Source organism: Phaseolus vulgaris, chromosome 11 (genome assembly GCF_051622355.1).
Source record: "Phaseolus vulgaris cultivar YP4 chromosome 11, ASM5162235v1, whole genome shotgun sequence".
NCBI classification, from domain to species: domain Eukaryota; kingdom Viridiplantae; phylum Streptophyta; class Magnoliopsida; order Fabales; family Fabaceae; genus Phaseolus; species Phaseolus vulgaris.
In genome coordinates, this window is record NC_143508.1 from 42,059,001 (window position 1) to 42,086,973 (window position 27,973).

At 31.6% G+C, this 27,973-nt stretch overlaps 1 protein-coding gene across 1 annotated transcript; it reads left to right on the forward strand.

Moving 5' to 3' along the window:
• The first annotated feature begins 1,357 nt into the window (after window positions 1–1,357).
• LOC137807862 (uncharacterized) lies at window positions 1,358–27,758 on the forward strand. The gene is made up of 7 exons (XM_068608699.2): window positions 1,358–1,469; window positions 1,727–1,866; window positions 2,068–2,453; window positions 2,547–2,568; window positions 4,647–4,706; window positions 17,540–19,709; window positions 27,658–27,758. The coding sequence occupies exons 1-7, from the start codon at window positions 1,358–1,360 to the stop codon at window positions 27,756–27,758; spliced, it is 2,991 nt and encodes a 996-aa protein (XP_068464800.2).
• The last annotated feature ends 215 nt before the right edge of the window (window positions 27,759–27,973 follow it).

Genomic DNA, 27,973 nt, shown 5'->3' on the forward strand with positions numbered 1-27,973 from the left:
GGTGATGTGAATACTGCTAGTAAGGAAATTCAAAAGAGGTTAGATGAGTTAGATGCCCAAGATGATGATTGTGGGTTACCCGAGGAAGAAAAGGAAGAAAGCAAGTCTCTTTTTGCTGAACTTACCAATTCTAAGCTTAAGCAAGAGGCGATTTTGTTTCAGAAAGCAAGGCAAAGGTGGATAAATCAGGGGGATCATAATACATTTTTTTCATTCGTCGGTAAATTGGAGAAGGGTAAGGAATCAGCTGCATGGGGTTTATGTTAACAACATATGGAGTGAGGATAAGGAAGTGGTCAAGGAGAAGGTTCGTGAGTTCTTTGAAGTCAAGTTTGCTAGGAACAATGCATGTCAGGTTAGACTGGATAATGTTAGGTTCAATTCCATTTCAGATTCTGACAATGATTTGTTGATTGGTGTTTTTTCTGAGGAAGAGGTCAGAGCAGCAGTATGGTGTTGTGATAGCTCAAAGAGTTCCGACCCTAATGGATTTAATTTCGGTTTTCTAAAAGCGTGTTGGGACATATTGAAAAAGGATATGGTGGCGACAGTGAAGGATTTTGCGATTAAAGGTCATTGGCCCAGAGGTTCAAACACGTCATTTGTCTGTTTGATTCCAAAAGTAGAGAATCCTTAGCAGCTCGGGGAGTTTAGACCTATCTCTTTCGTATGATGTTTATACAAAATCATCTCTAAGGTGCTCTCTCTTCGTTTGAAAAAGGTGATCAACAAAGTTATTGACGTTAGACAGTCGGCGTTCCTTGAAGGAAGGGGGTTGTTGAAAAGTGTGCTAGTAGCTAATGAGGTTCTGGAAGAATACAAGAGAAAGAGGAAGAGTTGTGTTTTCTTCAAAGTTGACTATGAAAAGGCATATCATTCGGTTAATTGGGAGCTTATATATTATATGCTAAGGAGGTTAGGTTTTTGTGATATGTGGATTCGGTGGATAAAAGGCTGCTTAGAGTTAACATTTGTTTTTGTTCTTGTGAACGAGAGTCCAACTAGGGAGTTCTTCCCTAGGAAGGGACTTCGCCAAGGTGATTCGCTTGCTCCATTTCTCTTTCTTATTGTGGCTGAAGGGTTAGCTGGGGTGGCAAGGGTGGCAGAAGAAAAGAAGTTGATTGACAGTTTGGAGGTTGGCAAAGATAAAGTGAAGGTAAATATGTTGCAGTATGCGGATGATACTATGTTTTTCTACGAAGCAAACTCCAAAAGTGTGTTTAACATTAAGGAAATTTTGCATTTCTTTGAGTTGGCTTTTGGACTTAGGGTTAATTTCTTGAAGAGTAGACTTGGCGGGACGGGGATGGATCATGTTTCGCTTTAGCGTTTTGCAACTATTCTTAACTGTGACACGATGGTTTCTCCTTTCGTTTACTTGGGTCTGCCAGTTGGTGGGAGTCATAAGCGCAGTGCTTTTTGGAAAGGGGTGATAGAGAAAGTCCAGGCTAGATTAAGCAGATGGAAAGGTAGGTGCTTGTCGATGGCTGGGAGGATTTGTTTGATCAGGTATGTTTTTTCCTCTATCCTGTTATTCTTTATGTCCTTATTCAAATTACCTTCCGGGGTGGCAGAAAAGTTGGTTAGGATTCAAAGGAATTTTCTCTGGGGTGGGGTTCTGAAGGAAGGAAGATTCCTTGGGCTTCTTGGAAAATGGTTTGTAAGCCTCGCGAGTTTGGGGGGTTGGGCATCATTGACCCAAAGCTGTTTAACTTGGCTTTGCTAGGTAAATGGATTTGGAGGTTGGGTGCAGATAAGGGTGGTTTGTGGAAGGAAGTTCTTGTCTCTAAATACGACGGGTGGAGAAGTTTTGGAGAGGGAGGAAGGAGTCATAAAAGCTCTCTTTGGTGGAAAGATCTGAAAGAGGTGTGGGCTTCGGAGGGTTGGGGGAGAAGCTTTGAGGATGGTTTTAAGTGGAAAGTTGGGGATGGAAAGGATATTTCTTTTTAGAAGGACAGGTGGTTAGGTAGTGATGCACTAAAGAGAGTCTTCCTGAGATTGTTTTCTATTTGTTCGGCGAAAGACGCAAAGGTGGTAGAGCTTGGGTGTTGGGCTAATGGTGTGTAGGTTTGGCAGCTTGCCTGGCAAAGACCTTTTTTTGATTGGGAGAAGCTTTTGGTAGACCAGCTGAGTCAAGTTTTGCTTGAGGCTGGATTGGTTCAGGGAGTGGCGGATAGTTGGGTTTGGAAGGTTGGGGGTAGTCAAATGTTTCCAGTTAACTCTGCCTATAACCTTGTTAGGAAGGACAGTGAGGTGGTATCTTTTCCGGTGTTCAGTAAGTTGTGGAGGTGTAAAGCAGTACCTTCTGTTGTTCTCACTGCTTGGAGGACGTTCGGAAATAAGTTGGCTACTAGGGTCAATTTGTTAAGAAGAGGGGTGCTGGTTGAAAGTTTTGCATGCTGTTTGTGTGGGGAGAAGGTAGAGTCCTACCGACATTTGTTTTTGGATTGCAGGTTTGTTTGGCGTGTCTGGTGTTTATGCTTTAAGTGGTTGGGAATATCGTTTGTGTATCACATTGACCCTAAGTCAAACTTTGATCAATTCAGGATGAACATGTCTTCAAAATCGGTAAATGATGTGTGGAGCACAATTTGGGTTGGGTGATAAAAAAAAACAATTTGGGTTGGGGTGGTGACCGAAATCTGGAATCACAGGAATTTTATCATTTTCAATAGGGGTGTGGTTGATGCATCTGAGGTGTTTGCTCTGGTGCAAGTAAAGGTGTGGTCTTGGATTTCAGTTAAAATTCGCTCTGCTTTGTTTCCCTTTTCTAATTGGTGTTTGGAACCTATAGTGTGTATGAGGATGGTGTTTTGAAGTTTGTTTTTCAGGGTTTAGTATGGGCAAGGTTTTTTAGTTAGCTGGTGGTAATCGTATGAAGTTGGTCTTTTTGTGTACTATGCATAAAGGTTGAATCACCCCTAAAGTGGTTCTCATTTATTCATTTTTTATTGCTGATAAATAAAAAAAAGTGTAACCTGTAATTATATGTGTGGATAAAAAAAAAACAAATTTTTTTAATGCACAAATTTTAGCTACCTAAAACAATGTCATTCAAAGCATAAATGATATTAGAGTAGGTCAAATCGACTTTATTAGTAATAATCTTAAAATTTAGAGTTAACTAAGAGAAGGTTACACCGATGCTAACAATTTTGAAAATAAAATAAAAAATATTATTATTATAAAAATATATATAAATAATAATGGTAAGTATCTTCCATTGGAATGATTTTGGTGGATGCAATTGTAGTTAAATGAATATAAGATCTAAAATAATATAGAAAATGATATCTAAAGTAACCGCTATCATTCAAAATGCAGTGACATTTTTTAAATTAACTTCATTTATGAATGCAGTTATATGTAATAGCCGCATTCGTAAATCAAAGCGCGTGATTTAATAATGCGGCTATTCCGCATTATTAAATCATTTTTTACCTTAATTTTGAAACGCGTCACTTACGCTTTCATACTTTCTTTCTTCTTGGCGCTTCGCGTTTTCTCTCTGTTTCTACTTTGGTGTTCCTGTCTTCTTCTGCGAGTTCTATTGTGTTCTCATACCATTGTAAGTTCGTTTTGATCCGCTCTATTTCTTCTTCACCAATGGTTTATAATTTTTTTTCTTTTCACTTCTTTGTTTGTTTTCTTACATTGGCGAAGGGTTCTCTGACACTTCATTTTCTCTTTTGTTTATGCTCTTGTGCTTCCTCTCGTTTTTTGTGAGCCTTCATTGTCTTCTATATGCCATTGTGAGTTCGTTTCGAGTTTTCTTTCTTCTTCACCATTGGTTTATATATTTTTTTCGTTTCTCTTATCTATTTGTTTTCTTGTATTAGTGAAGGTTACCACTGCTTCATTGTCTGTTGTTTGGATTTTTGTTATGCCGTATTTGTTTCGTGGTTGTTGTTGTCACTGTTGCTGTCTTAGGGTTTAGGGTTTTAATTTTCTTAAAAAATAAATAAATAAGAATGCGGCTATTTACCATAGGCGCATTTATAAATTGTATTTACGAATGCGACTAAATAGCTGTATTTGTAAATCTTCGATTTAAGAATGCGTGCTGATCAAGTGTGGCTATATAGCTACCCTTATAAATGTAAAATAGCCACAGTCGTTTTTCCTTTCTGCACCAGTGAGGGAGAAGTTAGAAAGTGGAGAGTTGTTTGTATTGGTGAGTAAGGTGAGAAAGTGGGTGAGTTTTCAATGTTTCAACTTTGTCTTTTTATATTCTCTTTAACTTGTTCATTCTTCTTTAGCCTTTTTATCTCTATTTCCCCATAGAATCCTGAAATTAACACAATTTGAGAATTAATCGTTCATATTCTTATTCATCTTATAATCCAAAAATATGTCAAAAGACTCATATTCCTAAATTACGAGTTAAATTATAACTATTTTATCAATTAAATTTCATAATTACCTATCTTTTCTATATGAAATATTACTGAATTATGACACTTATTAGTGGTCGAACAAGTTAGGGTTACAGTGGATACTAGTTTTGAGTTTTACCTGTATCATTGATTTAAAATGCCAGTTCAATATTTGTTTTGACGAGTTCTTTCTTGGTTACTATACATGTTAAGATTGGATTGCGTTTCTATTTTTCAATGCTTGTATGCCTTTGGATTCAATTGGTGTAGAGATTATGTAAAGATTCTGACAAGGAGCTAAACAAAGTTGAAATTGCGACCGTCATAAAGGTAAGTTTGAAGAGTTAATTAATTGGAATTTGTATACATCACTTTCTTATTTTTTCTACGTTTTACCATATTAAGAGAAATGGTAAGCTTGTATATGCTTGAAAAAAAATCAAAAGAAAACTTGCCAATTATATAAGAAATTGACATGTATGTTCACATCATGGTTGAACCCAAGCTATTAGCATTCCTTCTAGCAATGACTAAGCTCACTCTATTAGCGTCCTTTTTAGTAATGGATGAGTCCACATTACCATCATTCCTATGAGAGTGACACAATTGTCTTAGATTTAACGTATATAACGCCCTTTTTTTGCCTACACAATACCAACACAAATATATACTTAGTGTCGGTTTTTTAACATTTTAGACTTTTATTAACTAACTCTAAGACCAAATTTTCTTGTAGTGAATTATAATATTAAAAGGAGTTGCGACTTAGACACTTGCTTCATGGATGCACATGAAAGTAATTTTTTTTGTACAATGTTGAAAGTGTCTCCCTACACAACGCACAACGTGCAAGATTATACTTTCTAAACATATATAATTATATACTTTTTTTTTAGACAGTGAATAAATCAAATGACTTGAATATTTAAAGATGTCCAAACCCTATTACCAAAAAGGTAATTTTGTCAATGTAATTGAAAAAAACTCAATATGCATATATGGAACAAAATTCCCCCACATTTTTTTGGGTTTCCAATGTAACGCTTCTATACATAAATGCCAAATTAGAATCTCATTCAAATTGATGATAATATTTATGGTACTAGTAATGTAACTATGGTTAACAATATAACAATTTCTATCATGTGCATATTGATAGTAATTTTGGTAGTATGGTTGACTCCTCTATAATGCTTTACCTTTATAGTACTCTTAATTTAGTGGTAAAATTTTTATTTTCCAATGAATATGTCTTGTAGTTTTTCTTGATTCAAAAGAAAGTTTCATTTCAATTCAAGTTTGTAAATAATAAACTAAAATCACACACAAATATATTTTTAGATTAAATAATAAATAAATATCTAAATTATCATCGATCTTGACTTATAAATAATGTAAGACTATTAGATATATTAGAAGAAGTCTCAAATCAAAAATTAAGAAAACAAAAATTCTTCTTTAAAATTATTTTTTCATTTTTTATAAACGATATCAATATTCCAATTACACATCCGTTACAATAATATCTTCAAAATTAATCATCATATTTAAGGTATTATCTTTTTTGACATTTTGAGCTTCGTCAAAATTTTATTCTTAAAAAAAACTTTAAAAATTAATAAATAAATATTTAAATTATTATTGATTTCAGTCCAAAAATTAAAAATTAAAATACAAACATCTCGATTGATATATTGTGGACTTCTAAATATTTTTGTTATTGAATCCAACACTATAAAGAAATAGTGACGTGTAACACCTTTCTTGTGTTTATTATTACTCACGATACAACACCAGTCTTCAATTTTTTTTTTAAATTTTGATGGAAATAATATATGATCTGATATATTAATGAATAAAGAAATTAAGGTGGAAGTATTTTTGATATTCTTTATAACTTGTTCATTCTTCTTTAACCCTTTTATCTCGATTTTTTTCTAGAATCCTGAATTATGACACTTATCAAAGGCTGAACAAGTTGGGGTTATAATGGATGCTAGTTTTGAATTGAACCTGTATCATTAATTTAAAATGCAAGTTGATTATTTGTTTGGATGAGTTTTTTCTTGGTTACTATATATGTTAAGATTGGATTGCGTTTCTAATTTTCAATGCTTGTATGCCTTTGGATTCAATTGGTGTGGAGGTTGTGTAAAGATTCTGATAAAGAGCTAAATATAGTTGAAATCGCGACCGTCATAAAGGTAAGTTTGAAGAGTTCATTAATTGGAATTTTTATACATCACTTTCTTATTTTCTCTGCGTTTTACCTTATTAAGAGAAATGGTAAGCTTGTATATGCTTGAAAAAAAATTCAAAAGAAAACTTGCCAACTATATAAGAAATTGATATGTATGTTCACATCATGGCTGAACCCAAGCTATCAGCATCCCTTCTAGCGATGGCTAAGCTCACTATATTAGTGACATTTTCAGTAATGATTGAGTCCACTCTATTAGGATCCCTTTAACAAGGGATACACATCCATTTATCAAGAGCCGAGTCCACTTTACCATCATTCCTATGAGAGTGACACAATTGTCTTAACTTTCACGGATATAACACCCTTTTTTTGCCCACACAATACCAACACAAATATATACTTGGTGTCGGTTTTTTAACATTTTAGACTTTTATCAACCAACTTTAAGACCATTTTTTTTTTAGTGAATTAAAATATTAAAAGGAGTTGTGACTTAGGAACTTGCTTCCTGGATGCACATGAAAGTAATTTTTACTTTTTTACAATGTTGAAAGTGTCTCCATGTACCACACACATGCAAAGTTATACTTTCTAAACATTTAAAGTTAAAAAGACAATGAATAAATTAAATGACTTGAACATTTATAGGATGTACAAACCCTATTACCAAAAAGGTAATTTTTTGAATGTAGTTGAAAAAAACTCAATATGCATATATGGAACACAATTTTCCCACGTATTGTTTTGGGTTTTCAATATAACGTTATATACATAAATGCCAAATTGGATTGTCATATTCAAATTGATGATAATCACTACAAAAAAAATCATGAAATAGAAACCAATTTGTAGAAACCAAAATAATTAGTTGCAATAGTAACTAAATTAGATACCATTTTAGAAACTAAAAAGAAATTTGGTTTCTAAATTAGTTTCTATTATTGTTAAATAGTTTCTAAATTGGTATCTAATTAGCAACCAAGGTTTCTGCTACCAAATTTAGAAACTAAATAATTGGTAGTTAAAACCTTAGTTGCTAATTAGATACCAATTTAGAAACTATTTAACAATAATAGAAAATAATAAAAACTAATTTAGAAACCAATTTTTTTTTTAGTTTCTAAAATGGTCTCTATTTTAGTTTCTAGAATGGTGTCTATTTTAGTTCCTATTGTAACTAATTATTTTGGTCTCTAAAAATTGATTTCTATTTCATGGTTTTGTTGTAGTGAATATTTATGTTCCTAGTAATGTAACCGTTGTTGGCAATATATAACAATTTCTATCATGGGCATATTGATAGTAATTTTGGTAGTAGGGTTGACTCCTTTAGAATGCTTTACCTTTATAGTACTCTTAATTTAGTGGTAAAAGTTTTATTTTCCAATGAATATGTCGTGTAGTTTTACTGGATTCAAAAGAAAGTTTCATTTCAATTCAAGTGTTTGTAAATAATAAACTAAATTCACACATATTTTTGAGTTAAAAAATAATGTATATTTAAATTATTATTGATCTCGACTTATAAATAACGTAAGACTATTAGATATATTAGAAGAAGTCTCTGATCAAAAATTAAGAAAACGAAAATTTGTATTTAAAATAATTTTTTCTTTTTTATAGATGATATCAATGTTCCAATCACATGTCCGTTACCAATCACATACCCGTTACGATAATATCTTCAAAATTAATCACCATATTTAAAGTATTATCTTCTTTTGACATTTTGAGTTTCATCAAAATTTTCTTCTTAAAAAAACTTCAAAAATTAATAAAAAAATATTAAAATTATTATTGATTTCCATCAAAAAAATCCAAAAAAAAAATGACAAACATCTTGATTCACATATTGTGGACCTCAAAATAATTTTGTTAATGAATCAACACTATAAAGGAATACGGTTGTGTAACCTTTCTTCTGTGTTTATTACACACACCAGCTCTTCAATTTTAACTTAAATTTTGATGAAAATAATATATGATCTTGATATATTAATTAATAAAGAAATTAAGATGCAAGGATTAATGTAGCATTGAGATGGTGAATTAGACCAAGACTGCTACAAAACATTAAGTGCAGTTTTTTGGAAAGGCAACTAGAAGAAGTGGAAGCATTAATTTAGCATAGAGATTGTGAGATCAACTTTCAACGAAAAGTGTGCCCAGTGTTCTTTCTCTTCCTTCTTTTATTTTCAAAAAAATTCTCTGATTTCTGAAGAAATTTGGTTGAACCTTTTTTTTTATCCACAAAAGAATATAAAAAATAATCTTAGAAAGTTACACATTCATGTTCTCTCTCTCTTATTTAGTTTTACTGATTAAATTAGCAGGAATATAGAGTTGAAAGAAGGGTAAGTATTCAATGGAAGAAAACAAGAATTTTAATGTTGTGGCCTGCAGAACAGATATAAAACCAATGAAATTCTGAACTGCTAAAGTAGCAGGGTTCAGTAAACAGCAGCTGCTACTGTTTTGCAGAATAGCTTGTGTTTGTAACCTGATTCAGCATCTCAAGGCTTTGAGGTCAACTTCATCTCAGTAAACTTATTCAATTCATTGGATCAATGCTACACATTTCAATGTTTTCTTATAAGGCAAATTATGATCAATTTTTCATGCACAGTCAAATTTGACATTTATGCGCAAAACCTAAGAAGTTGCAACGCATGGTCGTAAATTTGAATCTAACCATGCATGTCTGCCACTTGTAATGTTGTACCAATCAAACTCACAGATTATTTATTTTCATCTGCTTTAAACATAAGTATATGAGACACAGTAACTATTAAAACTATGATTTTTATTATTACCTTTTCTTCTTCCAACCACACACATTACTTTTCTCTGTCCAATAAGTTGCAATCTTTATTTATTATCAATATTAATAATTTAATTACCAATAATCAATAAACCTTTGGCATATTAAATTTCAATATTATTATTTTTAGTGTTATATAATATAGTTGTCGTATTAGGATTATTATGAATCCAACACTATAAAGAAATACCTAAGTGTAACCTTTCTTCTGTGTTTATTACACCCGATACAGCACCAGCTCTTCAATTTTCATGGAAATAATACATGATCTGATATATATAATTAATAAACAAATTAAAATGGAAACATTAATGCATTGAGATGCTGAACTATTGAGATGCCCAAAGACTGCTGCAAGGCAATAACTGGTGAACTGCTGCATCCACATCCATTTGCAGAGATGCTCATCCTTCAATGAAAAGTGTGCCCACTGCTCTTTCTCTTCCTTCTTTTATTTTCAGAAAATTTCTCTCATTTCTGAACAAATTTGGTTGAGCCAGCTATCTTACAAACTTACACATTCAATTATGCACAAAACCTAAGAAGTTGCAACGCATGGTCGAAAATTTGAATCTAAGCATGCATGTCTGCCACTTGTGCTGCACCTTCATCCATTTGCAGTGATGCATAGAGATGGTGATCCTTTTGCAGTGATGCATGGAGTTTGATTGGTACAACGTTGAAGGCATCTACATATGTTAAACACCCCATGCATGTAAGCCATAGTCTGCATGCTCAGGGTTGGTGCCACCAAAATATTTATTATTATGTGAGACAACCATCATCGCTGGATTCCTTACACTGTGAGATCAAAGATGGTTTTCATTAAACGACATCAAACGTTAATCCAAACATCAGTCACAGAAGTATTATTGCAAACGACATCAAACTTTCAATGAAAAGTGTGCCCAGTGCTCATTCTCTTCCTTCTTTTATTTTCAGAAAATTTCTCAGATTTCTGAACAAATTTGGTTGAGCCAGCTATCTTAGAAAGTTACACATTCATATTCTCTCTCTCATTTCATTTTACTGATTAAATTAGCAGGGATATAGAGTTGAAACAAGGGTAAGTTTTTTTCATAAAGCCACTTTTTAAAGCTTTTTCTTGGCAAGTGATATGCTGAAGACACATTTTGTATGTTTAATTTCCCTCTCTATACATAAATTAGATCTTTGTATATTAGTTCCCAAAGACTTTAGGGTTACAACTTATCTATATATATTTAGAATGAATAAATAAATTGTTTTGCTATCATCAAATAAAATTATAATAATTTTTAAAAACATCGATGATTGTCAACTATCACACAATAAGTCATAGAATAGAATTCAAATGTAGCATTGAGATGCTTATATGGGTTATTAATCCTAGACTGCTGCAAGGCAATAAGTGGTGAACTTCTGCACCCTCATCCTTTTGCAGTCATGCATGCAGTTTGATTGGTACAACGTTGAAGCTGTCTACATATGTAAAACATGCTTCATCGCTGGATTCCTTTTACTGTGAGATCAAACACATGCATTGGTCTTCATTAAACGACATCACAGTTGAATCCAAACATCACAGTCACACAAGTCTTATTGCAAACCACATCAACTTTCAACGAAAAGTGTGCCCAGTGCTCTTTCTCTTCCTTCTTTTATTTTCAGAAAATTTCTCTCATTTCTGAACAAATTTGGTTGAGCAGCTATCTTACAAACTTACACATTCATATTCTCTCTCTCTCTTTCTTTTTACTGGTTAAATTATGCAGAGAATAAAATTCAAAGAAAAATTCAAAATTTAGCTTATTCTAATGATGCATAAGTATTTACGATCAAAATTAATTCTAAGATGCAATTATTCTTCTAAGGAGGATTTGAAGAAAAAATTGAAGCAAGGAAGTTAATTTTTTGTCTTAAATTCAATTAGAAAGAAGGGTAAGTTTTTTTTAGTGAAGTCAAGTATATATATCTCTCTTAGGGTTTAGGGTTTAGCTAGATGAGTATGCATAAAATAGATATTTTTGTATGTGGGTGGAAGTAATCTTCATTTATGTATTTTTTTATTAGTAAATAATAAAATAAAATTAAGGGAGAGATTTTAAGGGTATCTAAACTCTTATTAAAAAACCATCAACTACATGCATTACAAGAAAATCATCAAATAGAAATCAAATTTTAGAGATCAAAATAATTAGGTGCAATAGTAACTAAATTAGAAACTATTTTATAAACTAAAAAAATGGTTTCTAAATTAGTTTCTATTATTGTGAAATAGTTTCTAAATTTGTATCTAATTAGCTACCAAGGTTTTAACTACCAATTATTTAAATTATAAATTTGCTAGCAAAAATTTTAGTTGCTAATTAGATACCAATTTAAAAACCATTTAACAATAATAAAAACTAATTTAGAAATCAAAAAATTATTTAGTCCCTAAAATGGTCTCTAATTTAGTCTCTATAGCAACTAATTATTTTTGGTATTTAAAATTGGTTTCTATTTCATGATTTTCTTGTAGTGATGTATCTATTAACCACATGTAAATCAAGGTAACGAAACAGTTTTTTTTTTTATTGTTGATGAGGAAGACATAATAAAAGTTTGGGTTGCAAGTTCCATTTTATATTTTAGAAAGAATTAATAAACTGTTTTGCCCATCAAATAAATTTGAAATGGTTTTAACTACCTAATAGTGTCTTGCAAGCTGCTGCAGGAAGAATGTTGCTGTAACGAATATGAAAGTTAGAGACACAATATTAAGAAGGAACACTTGCACAAGATTTATAGGTATTGTATATTAGATGGAAAGTCTTAATCTTTAGAAAGGTCTTTTACCATATCCATTGGTCCGTATGAAGTTTGTTAAAAGTTATTAGGTAGTTTATTTGATGAATATTATTGATTTTAGTTTTAATGCTTTATCAGGTAGGCTTTGCTAATGAGGTAGTTTTAAGTTGTTTGACAGCGTTTTGAGGTTGGATGAAAATGAATTTAGGATAACTTTTGTACAAGGGTTGAAATATTTATGTTGTCGATAAATATGGATAGTAATAAATTTGGATGGTATATGGATTGAATTTGTTTTATTTATTTTATTTTTTGTTGATAAAAAAAATAGACACTAATTTATATAAACATTCATGTACCTAATTTTATCAACTATCAGACATTGAATTCCATATGACAATTACATGCCCCATTAACTAAAACTATCATACCATTTATTCATTTTTGAACTTAATTAAACTCGTTTTAAGCATTCTAAATTCATTTCAACCTAAATGTATCAAATTATCATATACATTTGATTTCATTAAAATGATGTGATGCATGTATCATAGATGATTAGTTGCAAGATAGAGGTTGAGTATCGTGATAAAATTGTATTTGGTTTAGGTTGGCGTGTTAAGTACGAATTGCATTTTGATAAGGGTTGGATTATTTGTTGATAAAAAAATATGAAATTGTATGTTTCACTTAAAATATATTAAAGGAAATTATGATGTTTGTGTGTCCATCTCAACATGCTAATAGAATGGATTAAAATAGTTTAGTTATAGGTTAGGAATAATAATTTTTTTAATTATGATGGTTATGTAAGTAAAGGTTACTTTTGCTTTATGTTTCTTTGTTCCATTAATATTTGTCATTTTTTCATATCCATGTAGTATGTTATATGTATCTGATATTAATCATCATGAAAGTTGTGTTCTTTAACTCAATCATGATAAGCAATAAATTTGTAAAATAAAAATAAAATATCATTAAATTATTATAACAAACATGAAATTGAACAGAAAAGATAACACAAATTTTAGAAAAAAGGACATAAAAGTGGTAGAGTTACTCTATATCTAGTGAATCATGTAGTTGTTTTTCCAAGTACTCCCAAGTAATATTACTTGTTGTCTTATATTCACGAATGAATGCCATGACCTCAAACTGTATGAGAGGTTCGTATTTTTTTGCATAAGCAACCACATATTGTAAATCATTGTTATCTTGAATGGTCAAGCAACGATAAGAAGTCCATAGTCCATTCACTCTTATCGGACAACGATAAAACAAATCAATTGTGTATGATTTGCTATTGAAAGGGATGAACAAATTTAAAATAATTTGTTTCACAGTTGGGAGTGTCATACAGTTGTTTACTTCAAAATATCTAGTAACTTCACTTATAAATTGTGATGACATAAGTTCATCAGTGATAATATGACCGTTGCAGTGCACCAATATCATTATAGATTGGAAAGCCATTCTCTGACAATGAAACATATAAAATATTAATTGCGTGTTTAGTGGAGTAATTGTTCAAAACCTATATTAATTAGAAAAAAAACAACAACAACTAACATACACATTATTATTACTATGCATCGATGAATTCCTGTGAATTGTGCAAGCTAAGATTCCGCCAAAACAAAATTTCACTTACGCATACAATTCTTTTTATACAAAAAGTATATATTAATAAAATTACAAACAATACTTAATATTACAAACAAACAAAAACTGTACTTAGGAACCGAAGTAAATGATTCAATTTGCAACAGTGATGTAGCTGTATGATTCAGAAAGTTTTTTCCTTGATAATAATGTAAGATGATAATTTTATATTTATCCAGTAATTTAGATGAAGACAAAAGTTTATCAAAGTAAGATGATAATTTTATATTTATCCAGTAATTTAGATGAAGACAAGAACTCTCATAGCTGTGATACTTTAGATATACAGGTGAAACATTTTTGAAGTGTTTTTTTAATTTATTTTTGATAAAAAAAATCTAAAACAAAGAAAAGAAAGCTTTTTAGAGAAGAAGCCTCTGTCATTCATCAATATATAGCTAGTTTACGTATATTGTAATCGATCACAGATTTTGCAACCAACATACATCAGATCAAATGAAACAAACATATATTTTTTTATCTATCAATAAATAAATAAAATAAAAGATTTTAAAGATGTTGCAACCTTATAAAACTTCACCAACCTCACCTTCAAACATGCAAGCAGCAGCACCACAAGTATTTTTGAAAATAAAAAAGGAAGAGTATTTACAGAAACATACCTCTCAAAGGATTGAACTGAAGAAAATGAATATCTGCAAATATGTTTGCTTCAGAGAAAATATTGATTTTGCTAAGTAAATGTTCCATGTATTTATAATGCAGCAAGGTTTCATTGGGGCTATCAGATAAGGTTCTCTTCCTTCTTTGTTATTTGGGATAATTAATTACACTAAACTAGTTAAAAAGTAAAACAAAATAAATAAAAAAAATGGATGACAGTGTAAAACAAGAAATAATATTGGTAAAAATTTGAAGTTAATTTCCATTTTACATAAACTTGAAATACCTGCATCACTTAGAATGATTCCTTCACTAATTTTTTCACATCAAATTTCTGAACACATGCTAGATAGAACAACCATTATCTGTAAGCATAAACTTTCGAAATTAACTTAATTTAAGATTCGAAGCTTAATTAAATTCTTCCACTGAACTTTCTCTATTTCTGCATTGATAAAATATCTGTTAGTGCTTCACATCTGTGATGCATCTGAGCAGCATTTACTGTGTTGGGTGCATTGGGATGCTAATTTGGCTTTGGCTTTTATGTAATTAAATGGTAGAAATCTGAAACCTTTCATGCATGGCTGCCATTTGTATTCACTTTCTGTCATTATTGCATAACTTCAACCTTGCATGTCTGTGATACATTTCATATATCCAAACATTTTTCAGTACCAAAATATTTATTTATATTTCTAAATTTTAAAGAAAAACAAAAAAATGTTTATTTTTTTTTATGACAAGAGAAGAAGAAAAAGAAGAAAAACTCGATTTAACATATGTGGTTCCTGGCAAATCCAATGTAATATGAACAGCCAAAGATGCTTGAAGTTATAGTTGTATGCCACCTCACTTACTCTAATATATCATGCAAAAATGGAATATTTACTTTGGTTTTTGGAAAAAGGAGAATTGCTTGAAACTAGAAAAGAGAAGCATGCAGAAAACACCTATGGAAGAGCAATGCATTTATGTTCTGTTGCATGCCATTTTGTCATGTTTCAAAGCTGTACATCAGAAGAAGACATGAAACGTGTAAAGTACAGTGCATGGTTGCAGTACAACAATCTACTTGGATTCCCTATGTTATATTAACCTTCTCCATGTCAAATTTCTTAAAAACAATAACTATTTCAATTAATATATATATATATATATATATAATATCAAATATTCACTTTAATCATTTAATTTATATATTGTATTAATAAATTAATCAAATATATGAATATTACATCTGGTTTTGAATACATAGAAATTGTTGCAACATATCTAAACCAGTTGACAGAAAATACTGTAAATATTTTTTTTATAAAAAAATAATAAATATATTTCATGTATATTTTAACTCCTGTAGAAAATTAGCCTAAATCTTTTTCTCTGAATTTCTTACACAAACCAAACACATCAAACAGAGAGGAGGAGTAGAGTTCACAACAGAATTATGCAAGCTTCAAGTCACTATCCAAGCTCACCATGTTGCATCAGATTTTACACACAAGATTGATCTTGAAGGAGAATGTAGAAAGAATGGTGAGAAAAATTTCATTCCAGCATTAGCTTATATACGAGGGACTCATCTTGTTAAAGGTGAATTGAATTAATTGCATTGTGTTATTAAATTAGTGCATTAAAATACATTCATGTATTATTATTAATAGAACGTATTATATCATCATTTTAGATTTTTTTTTATTCTTGGACCAATCCTATTTATGGTTACATGCATGGGTGAAATTTGATAATTATTTTACTCAATTTAATAATTTTTCTTGATGTGTCCTTATGCATAATGTTGTGAGGTATTTTACATGCATGATGATTAATTAAATCTAATCATATATTTATAATTATTTAGTTTGAAACATGTGACTAATGGCTTGTGTATAATTTTATTCAACATAATACAAAAGGATAAAATTTTGAAGTTTTTTTTTTATATAATAGATTTTCATCCTCTCACAATAGGATATTTTAAAAATCACAAGCACAATCCAAGTTACATGATTGGAATCAATTAATTATTCCTCCATGACCAAATTTAATCTATACATAATTCAAATGGAGAGAACTCTCAAGGTAAGTTTAAACACGTGTCCTCTCCACAAAATTTCAGAAAAAAAAATCAAAAACATTTAATACCAAAAGTAGAAAAAATTCCACCAATCAACACAATATACCTGGACCAATCAAAACGTGCCACGTAGCACTTTTTAAAAGTAACTTTTTTCTCTCTCATTCTGATTTGATTCCCTTCTCTCTATCATATTTCGTTTTCTCCATTCTCTCTCTGAAACTCTCTTTTCTCTAAAACCCTAATGACAACCCTTCTCTCCTCGCTTCTCTCCTTTTCCTTTACTCATTTACACCATTTTGGCAACTGTCACTCATACGGAACTTCTGAAGGGTTCAGTGCTTCACAGTTTGCCCAAAAACAATATCTTCAGAATCGAGGATTAGGGTTTCGTTCTTCTCTCAACAAAGCTTAAATTGGGGTCTTTTTTCCGCAACTGTGTTTGCAGAACAATTTGCAGAAGAATCATAAATCACAAACAAGGTAATGTTTTTTCAAATTCAAATTTGATTTCGGATGAATTGTGGCGCCTTTTTCGGACTACATATACCCCCTCTTATGGATTGATTTTGCACTCCATGAACGAGGTAATCTTTTATACCGTTTATTCATCTCATTCTCACATTTCTACTATGTTTTTATATTTTTTGTATTTTTAAAGTTTCTTGCTTTTATCTTTTCGACTGATTCTCTTGATCTATTTTATGGTTTGTTTTTGACATTTTTTGTTCTCGGTTTCTTACATGTTTTCGTAACTGATGCAGTTTATAGATTTTTCTAATCAAAATTTCTAGCTTTTATCTTTTTTTCCGATTTTCTTCATCTCTTTTACCATTATTTCTTCTGTCTTTATCATATTTTTTGTTCTTTGTTTGTTATGTTTTTTCGCTTTTTCTAGGGTTTTCTTATCAAAGTTTCTTCCTTTTCATCTCTTTTACGGGTTTTTTTTCCTCAAGGGTTTTCTGTGTTTTTTTATGCATTTTTTTTTGTATTTTCTGTTCAAGATTCTTTCATTCTGTACATCTCTTTTAGATGAAGTCCAACAATATATTGATGCTAGATGGATTTGCGCTCCGGAGGCTTTATGGAAAATATTTAGATTTACACTTTATAGAATGAATCCAAGTGTAGAAAGATTACAAATTCATTTACCAAATCGTCATCAGGTGCGCTTCTATAAGCATCAGAACATAAGTGATGTATTAAATGATGACAATGTCTCCAAAACCATGCTCACACAATTCTTTGCACTAAATTGTCGAGATCCACATTCTAGAAGTTATTTGTATAGAGAAATTCCACAACATTATTGTTGGCATAACAGACAAAAGGAATGGTACCCACGAAGGTCAAGGAAGAAAGTTATTGGTCGAATTTATACTGTATCTCCTTCAGAAGGAGAAAAATTCTTCTTGCGTATTTTGTTATCCCATATAAGAGGGTCAACTAGTTGGGAATACCTATTATCACCGAATCAAACATATTGCCCCACATTTAAAAAAGCAGCTGAAAAATGGGGATTTTCTGAAAGCGATAATAGCATTCATGAATGCTTAGTCGAAGCATCAAGTTTACAGATGCCTTATGCTTTAAGGAGGTTGTTTGTGACCATATTAATTTTTTGTGAACCAACTGATGTTCGAAGTCTCTGGAATGAGTTTTATATCTTTATGGCAGAATATTATATTTTAAGAAGCACTTCTATGGGCATCAACCTTAATATGCTATTAAGGGATTTGAATGAACTTCTTATTCAACATGGTAAAACAATCAATGATTTTGATTTACTAGCATTAACATTGGATGCATTTGAAAATACTTCAGTACCAAGAATTATACAAGAAGAGTTATCAATACAAATACCTAATGAAGATGTTGACAATGTACAAAGATTGGATACTGATCAGTTGATCGCTTTCAATACCATTTTAGATGTAATTCATCGTAAGCAAAGTCAAGTATTTTTTGTGGATGGACCAAGAGGAACCGGTAAAACATTCCTTTACCGTACATTAATTTCATATTATAAAAGTAAAGGAAAAATTATTTTAGCTACAGCCTCCTCTGGTATAGCTGCAACATTATTACCTGGTGGTCGAATTGCACATTCTCGATTTAAGATACCTATTAATGTAGAAGTTGGTTCCTTTTGTTCAATAAGCAAACAATTTGATCTTGCAAAGCTACTAAGAGAAACAACCGCAATTATTTGGGATGAAGCACCAATGACTAATAGATACGCTTTAGAGGCATTAGATAGATCATTAAAGGACATTCTAGATTGTGATGCTCCATTTGAGGGGAAAGTGATGATATTAGGAGGAGATTTTCGCCAGGTACTAACAATTGTTCAAAAGGGTACAAAGGCACAAATGATTTCTGCATGTATTGTTAAGTCTCCTTTATGGAGTAACACAAAGGTATTGCATTTACAACAAAACAATCGATCATTGCAAGATCACAATTTTGCAGAATACCTCATGCGCATTAGAGATGGGATTGAACCTACAATTCTTGATGATATGGTGAAAATACCCCATGAACTAGCAATACCATGGGAAGGAGAAAGTTTAATACAAAAACTTATACAAGAAACATTTCTCCAATTGCAATTTCATACATGGGATGCATCTTATATGGTTCAGAGAGCCATATTGACACCAAAAAATGAAGATGTTGAAATACTCAATAACATGATTATCGATCATTTTCCAGGAGAACAACATAATCTATTGTCATTTGATGAAGTTGAAGGAGACACGCATAGTCTATACCAACAAAAGTACTTGCACTCCATTGCTCCAGGTGGCTTGCCACCTCATATTTTAAAGCTTAAAAAAGGTGCACCATTAATGTTGTTGCGAAACATATACCCTAAATCTGGGTTATGTAATGGGACGAGATTATTGTGTCGTGGGTTCTACATGAACATGTTGGATGTTGAAATCTTGACAGGTCAACATGCTGGAAAAAGATCTTTCTTACCAAGAATTAAACATAAAACAATAGAAAGTGCAGGTCTCCCATTTGTGCTTATTAGGACACAATTTCCTGTGAAATTAAGTTTTGCCATTACTATAAATAAATCACAGGGGCAAATTATACCTAATGTTGGAATTTACCTTCCACGACACATTTTTAGTCATGGTCAATTATATGTTGCACTATCAAGAGGTGTTTCTCAAGCTTCAACTAAAATTCTTATTAAAGAAGGACACCTTGAGGGAGAAGATGGAAATTTTACAAAAAATGTTGTTTATAAAAATATTTTGTTATCACAAAATCAGGTATTGTTCGTTTTATTTATGTGTGACACATAAAGATAAGTATAGGTTATTGTTCTACTTACACTATTTCTTATATATATATATATATCAAAGGTAACATAATATACAAGAAGCCCTTACAGTTGAATGAAGATAACAAAACAGGGCATTCACACATTTATCTACACAAACAGGTAATTATCAATATATGTATATTGCATATATATGTGTGTGTATTTTACAATTTATTCATAATTGACATTCTTTCGTAGGAAACAAAATATGTAAAGACGAGAACAATTATAAGGATGATCAATCATTCGCATTGGTTAAGCCAATTGACATCAAGGTATAATGATTTTACATAATGATGATGATGATGTCATTTTTTTATTCATAATGTATTATAAATTTATATTCTTAATCAAAGTATAATGATTTTACATAATGATGATGATAATGTCATTTTTATTCATAATGTATTATAAATTTATATTATTAATATATGTGTGAATAATAACATTTTTTTATTTTAATTTTAATATTAAATATAAATACATATAAATAAATAAATAAAAAATGCGGATACACAGGCGCTCTCGCACCTGTGTTCCCGCTAGTAATGTATAATATTAATTTGTATTATAAATGCTACAAATTATTTAAATAGAAATATACCTAAAAAAATAATAGAATTGATTAATAGTATTGCTATTCGGGAATTTATATATATATATATATATATATATATATATATATTATTACTCATAATAAGACTAATACGACAACTATATTATATAACACTAAAAATAATAACATTGAAATTTAATATGCCTAAGGATTATTGATTATTTCTAATTAAATTATTTTTAATATTGATAATAAATAAAGATTGTAACTTATTGGACAGAGAAAAGTAATGTGTCTGGTTGGAGAAAGAAAAGGTAATAAAAATCATAATTTTGATAATTACTGTGTCTCATACTTATGTTTGATGCAGATGAAAATAAAAAAAAATTGTGAGTTTGATTGGTACAACATTACAAGTGGCAGACATGCATGGTTAGATTCAAATTTACGACCATGCGTTGGAAGTTCTTAGGTTTTGTGCATAAATGTCAAATTTGATTGTCAGATTCAACTGAAAAGTTCATCATAATTTCTCTTATAAGAAAACATTGAAATAAGTACCATTGATGCAATGAATTCAATAACTTTAGTGAGATGAAGTTAACGTCAAAGCCTTGATATGCTGAATTATGTTACAAACACAAGCTATTCTGCAAAACAGTAGCAGCTGCTGTTTACTACACCCTGCTACTTTACCAGTTCACAATTTCATTGGTTTTATATCTGTGCTGCCCACAATTAAACTTCTTGTTGTCTTCATTTGTGGACTTACCAAGAAATAATTAGATTAAAATTGTAAAAAAAATGCTTTCCCAAGAAAAGTAGTAATCTTAGTGTTTGCCAGATTTATCTTAGCTTATTCGTAAAATCTATATTTTACACTAAATAATCACTTTTTATAAGAAAAACAATGCATTAACGTTTACTTGTTATATATATATAAACTTTCTTCAAACCGTCTAGCAAACGTCTATAAACTCAATTATATGAATTTCAATTAAAATAATAGATTTATTTATTATTATAGTCAAATAAACTATAATTAAAATGTAAATAAATTTATATTTATTAATGACAAAATTGATTTAGTCTACAACTATTCTAACAACAAGGAGCCTAGTGGCTTGGAAAATCCTACAAAATACTTTAAACAATAGGTAGCAATAATATGGAAACTTGATTTATAATCTTGTCACTACATCTATTAAAAATTCGATCAGTCTTGATAATTAAATTCTTGTCCAATGATTTGATTAAGACTTTGATTTGATTAAGAATTTGGTTGATCTTACTACTTTTAAATTATTGTATGGAATAACATTATTCTTTATGCATTTCATCCAAGTTTCTTTTCTTTAATCTAAATTGTTTCTCATCGTGATGAATTTGTCACGCATCTCTTTCTAATGTTTTATTAAAGCGTGTTAAATAATACTCTTTATTTATTAAAAAAAATTATGAAATAGAAATTAATTTTATATATAAAAAATATTAATTATTATAATAATTAAATTAGATATCATTAGTTTAGTTTTTATTATTGTTGAAAATTTCTAAATTGGTAATTAGCTACCAAGTTCCATATCCCTCTATTTTTCGACTTCATCATATTATGGAGATTAATTTATCTAAAACTCTTAGATTTATCAGATGAAAAGTTTTAAATAAATAGTTTTAGACAAAACTTTAATCATTATTTACTGAGTCAACCACAGATTTTAGACTAAGCTTTTAATACTGATTTAGTTTGTTTGTAAAACATATATAAAACTATTCAAAATATTGTTAATCAATATATTAGAAGAAGTGGAACATTATGGGAGGTTGGGAACGGGAGGGAGATTAAAATTCTTGTGATGTCACCTTCCCACAATTGACGGTCCTGTTTCTCCTTGTTCAGAAAACCTGTGGAGATAAGCCTTAACATTTTTTCTTCTTGTAAGGATTCCCACTCGAATCTGGTTCTCCTCCATCTAAGCCGCCATTTCCAAATTGAGTTTTCCCATTTTCCAACCTCACCCACCTTCAGCCCTTTGTCCAAAGATATAGAATGATTCCCATTCGAATCTGGTTCTCCTCCATCTAAGCCGTCATTTCCAAACTGAGTTTTTCCATTCTCCAACCTCACCCACCTTCAGCCCTTTGTCCAAAGATATAAAATGCAACCTCAGATACAACGAGATAAGCTTATTATTACCCAACCAAACATCCTTCCAGAATCTGACTTTATCCCCAACGCCCAATTTCCAGACCAAAGCTTCTTTAAACCACCCTTCTACATTCCCCTCGCCACAAAATTTAGACAAATCCCTCCAACACCAAGACTGGTACTTCTTAGGCATCTGATGTCGACATGATTCAGCTCCATATTTAGAAATTAAAATATCCTTCCACTTTCCTCGTTCTTCACTCACCAAACACCATTTCCATTTTGCCAAAAGAGCTCCAGTGAACTTTCTAATGTCTTTGACTTCCAACCCACCTTCCTCCATAGGTTTGCATACGTTGTCCCAACGGATCCAAGAGATGACTCTATTATCCTTTCCCTAAACCTTAAGAAACCTCCTTTGAATACTTATAATAATTCTATTCTATTAAAATAAAATACAACAAAATTCGACTAAGTGTTGTCCAAAACTGACGCTATACTGTTGAAAACTCTAAAAAATTATTATTTTTTATGTCACATAAGTCCACACATTGCATGTTTTTTTTAAATTTTTTCTTCTTCTTTTTTGCATCCGCATATAGTGGGCTTGACCCACGCTACTTTCTTTGCGTCCGTGTAGTGTGGATTTGACAAACACCATTTGTGTCCCTCTTTTGACCGACGCTTATTCCGTGTAGCTAATCAGCGTTTTTCTTGTAGTGAAAGTGTTTTTCTCTTTAGTAGGGTTGGCTCAAAAACCTGCACATTGGGAACCTTCCAGATGAAACCATTTGGGGGATGGAACTAGAGGCACCAAGGTTGCAAAATTCTTTTTGCAATAACCTATAGGGGCTTAGGTGGCTAATAATTATCATTTAGCAATCAAGTTAAAATGATTTAAGTGGAGATCTTCTTATCATCTAACACTAAAGATATAATATTATAGATAAGGTCAGATGACCCCAAGTCATTTATCAAGGAATCCAATAAGGAGAGTAAATCAGTGTTTAAAATTTATCTTCAAACACTAAAAGTTAACAGTAACAATAAAGTAAAAGCGGGGATTGAGTTTGTTTAGCAGAAAATAAAGTATACGATAAAAACAATAAATAAAATAGGTTGACTCTCAAGTTTTTTCAACAATGAATTCTTCATTAGTTGGCAAATATATCATTCATTCAATCATCTAAACAAAATTGAATTAACCAAACATATGTCAGCCAAAGACAATCAATTCTTATTAATGAAACATACATCCACTAATTTATTTAGTACCTTACTCGTCTCCATAAGTCTACTTATAAGGTTTTTAATCTTTTACTTCTTGAATCATGCGCCTAAGAGATTGTTTAGAAAACTAAACAAAAGTTTAATTAAAGATAGAATTGAATTATCAACATGTGTTCAAAACAATTCTTTTTGAAACTTGTATCTTTTTATAGGTTTTCCTACTCCAAGGATCTTGGGAAAATATTTTGGTTCAAATTTTGTTAATAGTTTCATAGTTTCTAACTTTCCAAAATTCTTGGATTCTATTTCCAATTTTATCACAATTCTATTTCTTCTTATTTTACAGAATATTTGTTTTCAATTCTATTTCTGAGATATTGTAGATTTTATTATCGTATTCTTCTTCTCAGATTTCGTTTTCTATTTTGATTCAAATGAACAACTTGGACTTTCACATATTTAACCAACTTGTAGAGGTAGGAACTTTCTTCAAATTGTTGAGGAAATGTCTACTCTAAAAATAAACTCAATTAGACGAATTTCAATTAAAATAATATATTTATTCATGACTACAGTCAAATAATCTATGATTAAAGCTGTAAAATGTGAATAAATTCATGTTCATTAGTGACAAAACTATCTAGTCTACAACTATTCCACCAACCAGGAGCTAGTGGCTTGGAAAATCCTACAAAATAAACTACCTTTAAACAATAGGTAGCAATAATATGGAATCTTGGTTTATAATTACATCTATTAAAAATTCGATTAGTCTTATGATAATTAAATTCTTGTCGAATAATTTGATTAAGACTTTGATTGATCTTACTACATTTAAATTCTTGGATGGAATAACATTAATCTTTATGCGCATTTCATCCAATTTTCTTTTCTTTAATCTAAATTGTTTCTCATTGTGATGAATCTTTTCTTTAATGTAAATTGTTTCTCATTGTGATGAATTTGTCATGTAATAGTTCTCAGGTTCAACTTGTCTCTTTCTAATGTTTTATTAAAGCGTGTCAAACAATACTCTTTATTGTAAAATTTGTTAGCATTTCATTAAATGAACTCAGATGAATCTTCGTCTATTCCTCATATTCATTATACAAAGACTCCATATCCCTCTATTTTTCGACTTTATCAGGTTATGAAGATTAATTTATCTAAAACTCTTAGATTTATCAGACGAAAAGTTTTAAATGAATGGTTTTAGACAAAACTTTAATCATTATTTACTGAGTCAACCACATATTTTAGACGAAACTTTTAATACTGATTTAGTTTGTTTGTAAAACATATATAAAACTATTCAAAATATTGTCAATCAATATATTAGAAGAAGTGAGAAATTATGAAGTTAACTCCACTGTATGGTTTTTAATTTTATAAAATTGTGAATTAATTTTTTTTTCTCACCAAAGAATAAATAAAATAAAATGAGATACTTTAGAGGTGTTCCAACCCTTATACAGACACTTCAAGGGTGTCCCAACCCTTATACACAAAGTGGCAAAAGTCATCATGCTCAACACCTGACCAATCAGGCTCAAAATATCTCCAAACTAAACCTCTAAAGAAATGCATGGCAGCCCATGTCAAAAAACAATCCCTGCTACCCTGACTGAGTTCTAACAACCAGTCTTTAGTCCACACAATACACAAAAAACAAACCCTTCTACACCCAAATAAACAACGTGCAAAGTTACAAATCACAATACAAATTCTAATACTAATCAAATACAACCACCCACACAACACCATCCAAAAGTGCCCGCTCTTCTTCAAAACCAAAAGAACCCTTACCTGCCTACTGTATAGCCTTCCCAACCCGGAACCAACTAAAAGACCCGCAACACCAACCAAACTCCAAATTTGGCCATAGACCAACATTAATAGCATCCGGCTCGAATAGCAGGGGAATAAAACATAAGAAAGACCATACCAACTCCAACACCATCCTTACCTTTTAATTGACTTCAAACAATCCAAAGGGTCAAAACACCATTGGACATAAGTAAACGAAACACCATTTACTCTACTCGTGAGCCAAGACCACCTTGAGTTGGGCCAAGGTGAAAATCTCCAAACCATCCACTCTTCCATTCTTAAAAATGATGAGATTCCTTTTGTTCCTGCTAGTTGTTCCTACTATGGGAGATGAGACCTAGAGAACTATTGAAGTCTTCGTCTTCCTCCTTCGGTCGGGTAGGTTGCTAGGTGCTTGGCTGGGATCCTTCTCGCCTCTGTGTCTCTTCTTCGACTCTCGGTCTCAGGTGGATATCGAATGAGGGGGTACCTGCAGAAGGCACTCCGACGCTCAAGTCAGTAAAGCAGGTGATCGACACTCAGGTAGGTGCACAATAATAAATGACTTACCTTTCTCCTTGGAAAGTGTGCTATTTATATTATTTTAATGGGCTTACCTTATTGGGTCTGATTAATGGAATGAATCACACTTAGGATTGCATTATCTAATTCTTAATTATAGTTTAGTTTCACTAACCTTGGTTTGAGCGTTAATGTTGGTCGACCTGACCGTGCGTGGTGTCTCGACCAGGCAGATTGAGACACGTCAGCGTGTGTCTCGGTCATCTCGGGCAGGGAGACCGAGACACGTCATGATGTCGGTCGGCCATACTGGTACACCTCCAAATTTCCCCTATCACAGCAATCCACACACACCTCCAATATTTGTTAATCTTTTGAGAGGTGCAACCCAAGATAAACGGATGGAAATGGAAGCATTCATCCCAATGATATACTGAGGTCTCCCCAACCCACTTACTACACAAACTCCATACCTTTCAGGCTACCTTGCATTTAAAGAAAACATGACTTCCAGATTTCTCCTCATCCCTGCATAGAAAACATGATAACATGATATACTGTTAATTAATTTATTGATATTGATAATAACAAAGATTGCAAGTTATTACATTTTTAAAAAAAAATAAATTTAACCTTATCATCCTTATTTCTATAATTTATCTTATAGTATTTTATTAATATTAAACTTTGATAAAAAGCTAAGGTGGGCGACTGAGGAAAACACATAGACAACAATGGATAATTAGAGAGGATTTTTTCAAATGAGAGAAGAGAGAACTACTGTGAACTAAAAGAGAATGTTGGGTAAGAAGCCAGGACCAATTGGGTTGGACTGACTAGGCACCATGTTTAGTGGGTGAGCTTAATCATTGTGTCCCTTTTATAATCTCTATTTAAAGAGATCATTGTACTTGTAATTGGTGTGCAACAGGATAGAATGAAAACCTAATAGTTGGCCGTGTGGATGTAGGTTGCAGTTGGCGACCGAGCCACGTTAAATCTTGTGTCGTTTATTCTTTTGCAGTTGATTCGTGATTGTGTGTGTTGCTTCTGCGTGCGTTTTTCTCATCAAGTGGTATCAAGAGCTTTGGTTTGTTTACACACTAAAGATCCGATCAGTATAAATTAATCGACAAGACGTAAAAATTGCGGTTGTAGTAGTGTTCCAAAGCTAGGGTTTCGCAGAGGCGGCAACAACATCCCAAAGCTAGGCTTTTGCCGGGGCTGCAACAGCGTCCCAAGGCTTAAGGTTTCACAGCGGTGCAAGGAGGAGGCTCCTAGATATGCCTCACAACAGCGGTGACCAGCGACGGTGGTGGTGTGGAGCGCCAGTGCAGTGGGGACTGCGACCAGGTCTGTTGGTGAGTGATTTTGGGTGGTGCAATTTTTGTGTTCTTGATTTAAAAAAAAAGAAAAAGATTGCCAAGATTTGAAATCAGTTGTACCGAGTATCTTTTCTAGTCATTTGAGATGACAGAAGAAGGGAGGTTCTGAATTGAAAAATTCGATGGTATAGATTTGAGTTGGTGGAAAATGCAAATTGAGGATTTGCTAGTTCAGAAAGATTTGGACGTGGCTTTGGGTGACAAGCCAGAAAAGATGTCTGATGCAGAGTAGGCAGGTTTGGATCGAAAAGCTATGTCCGTTATCCGACTCTCTTTGAGCAAGAATGTTGTGTTCAACATTTTGAAGGAGAAGACAGCGAAAGGTATCATGGAAGCATTGTCTAACATGTACGAGAAGCCATCTGTTGCAAACAAGGTGTTTCTGATTAGAGAATTGGTAAACACAAGGATGAAGGAAGACAGTTCAGTTACTGAGCACATCAATAA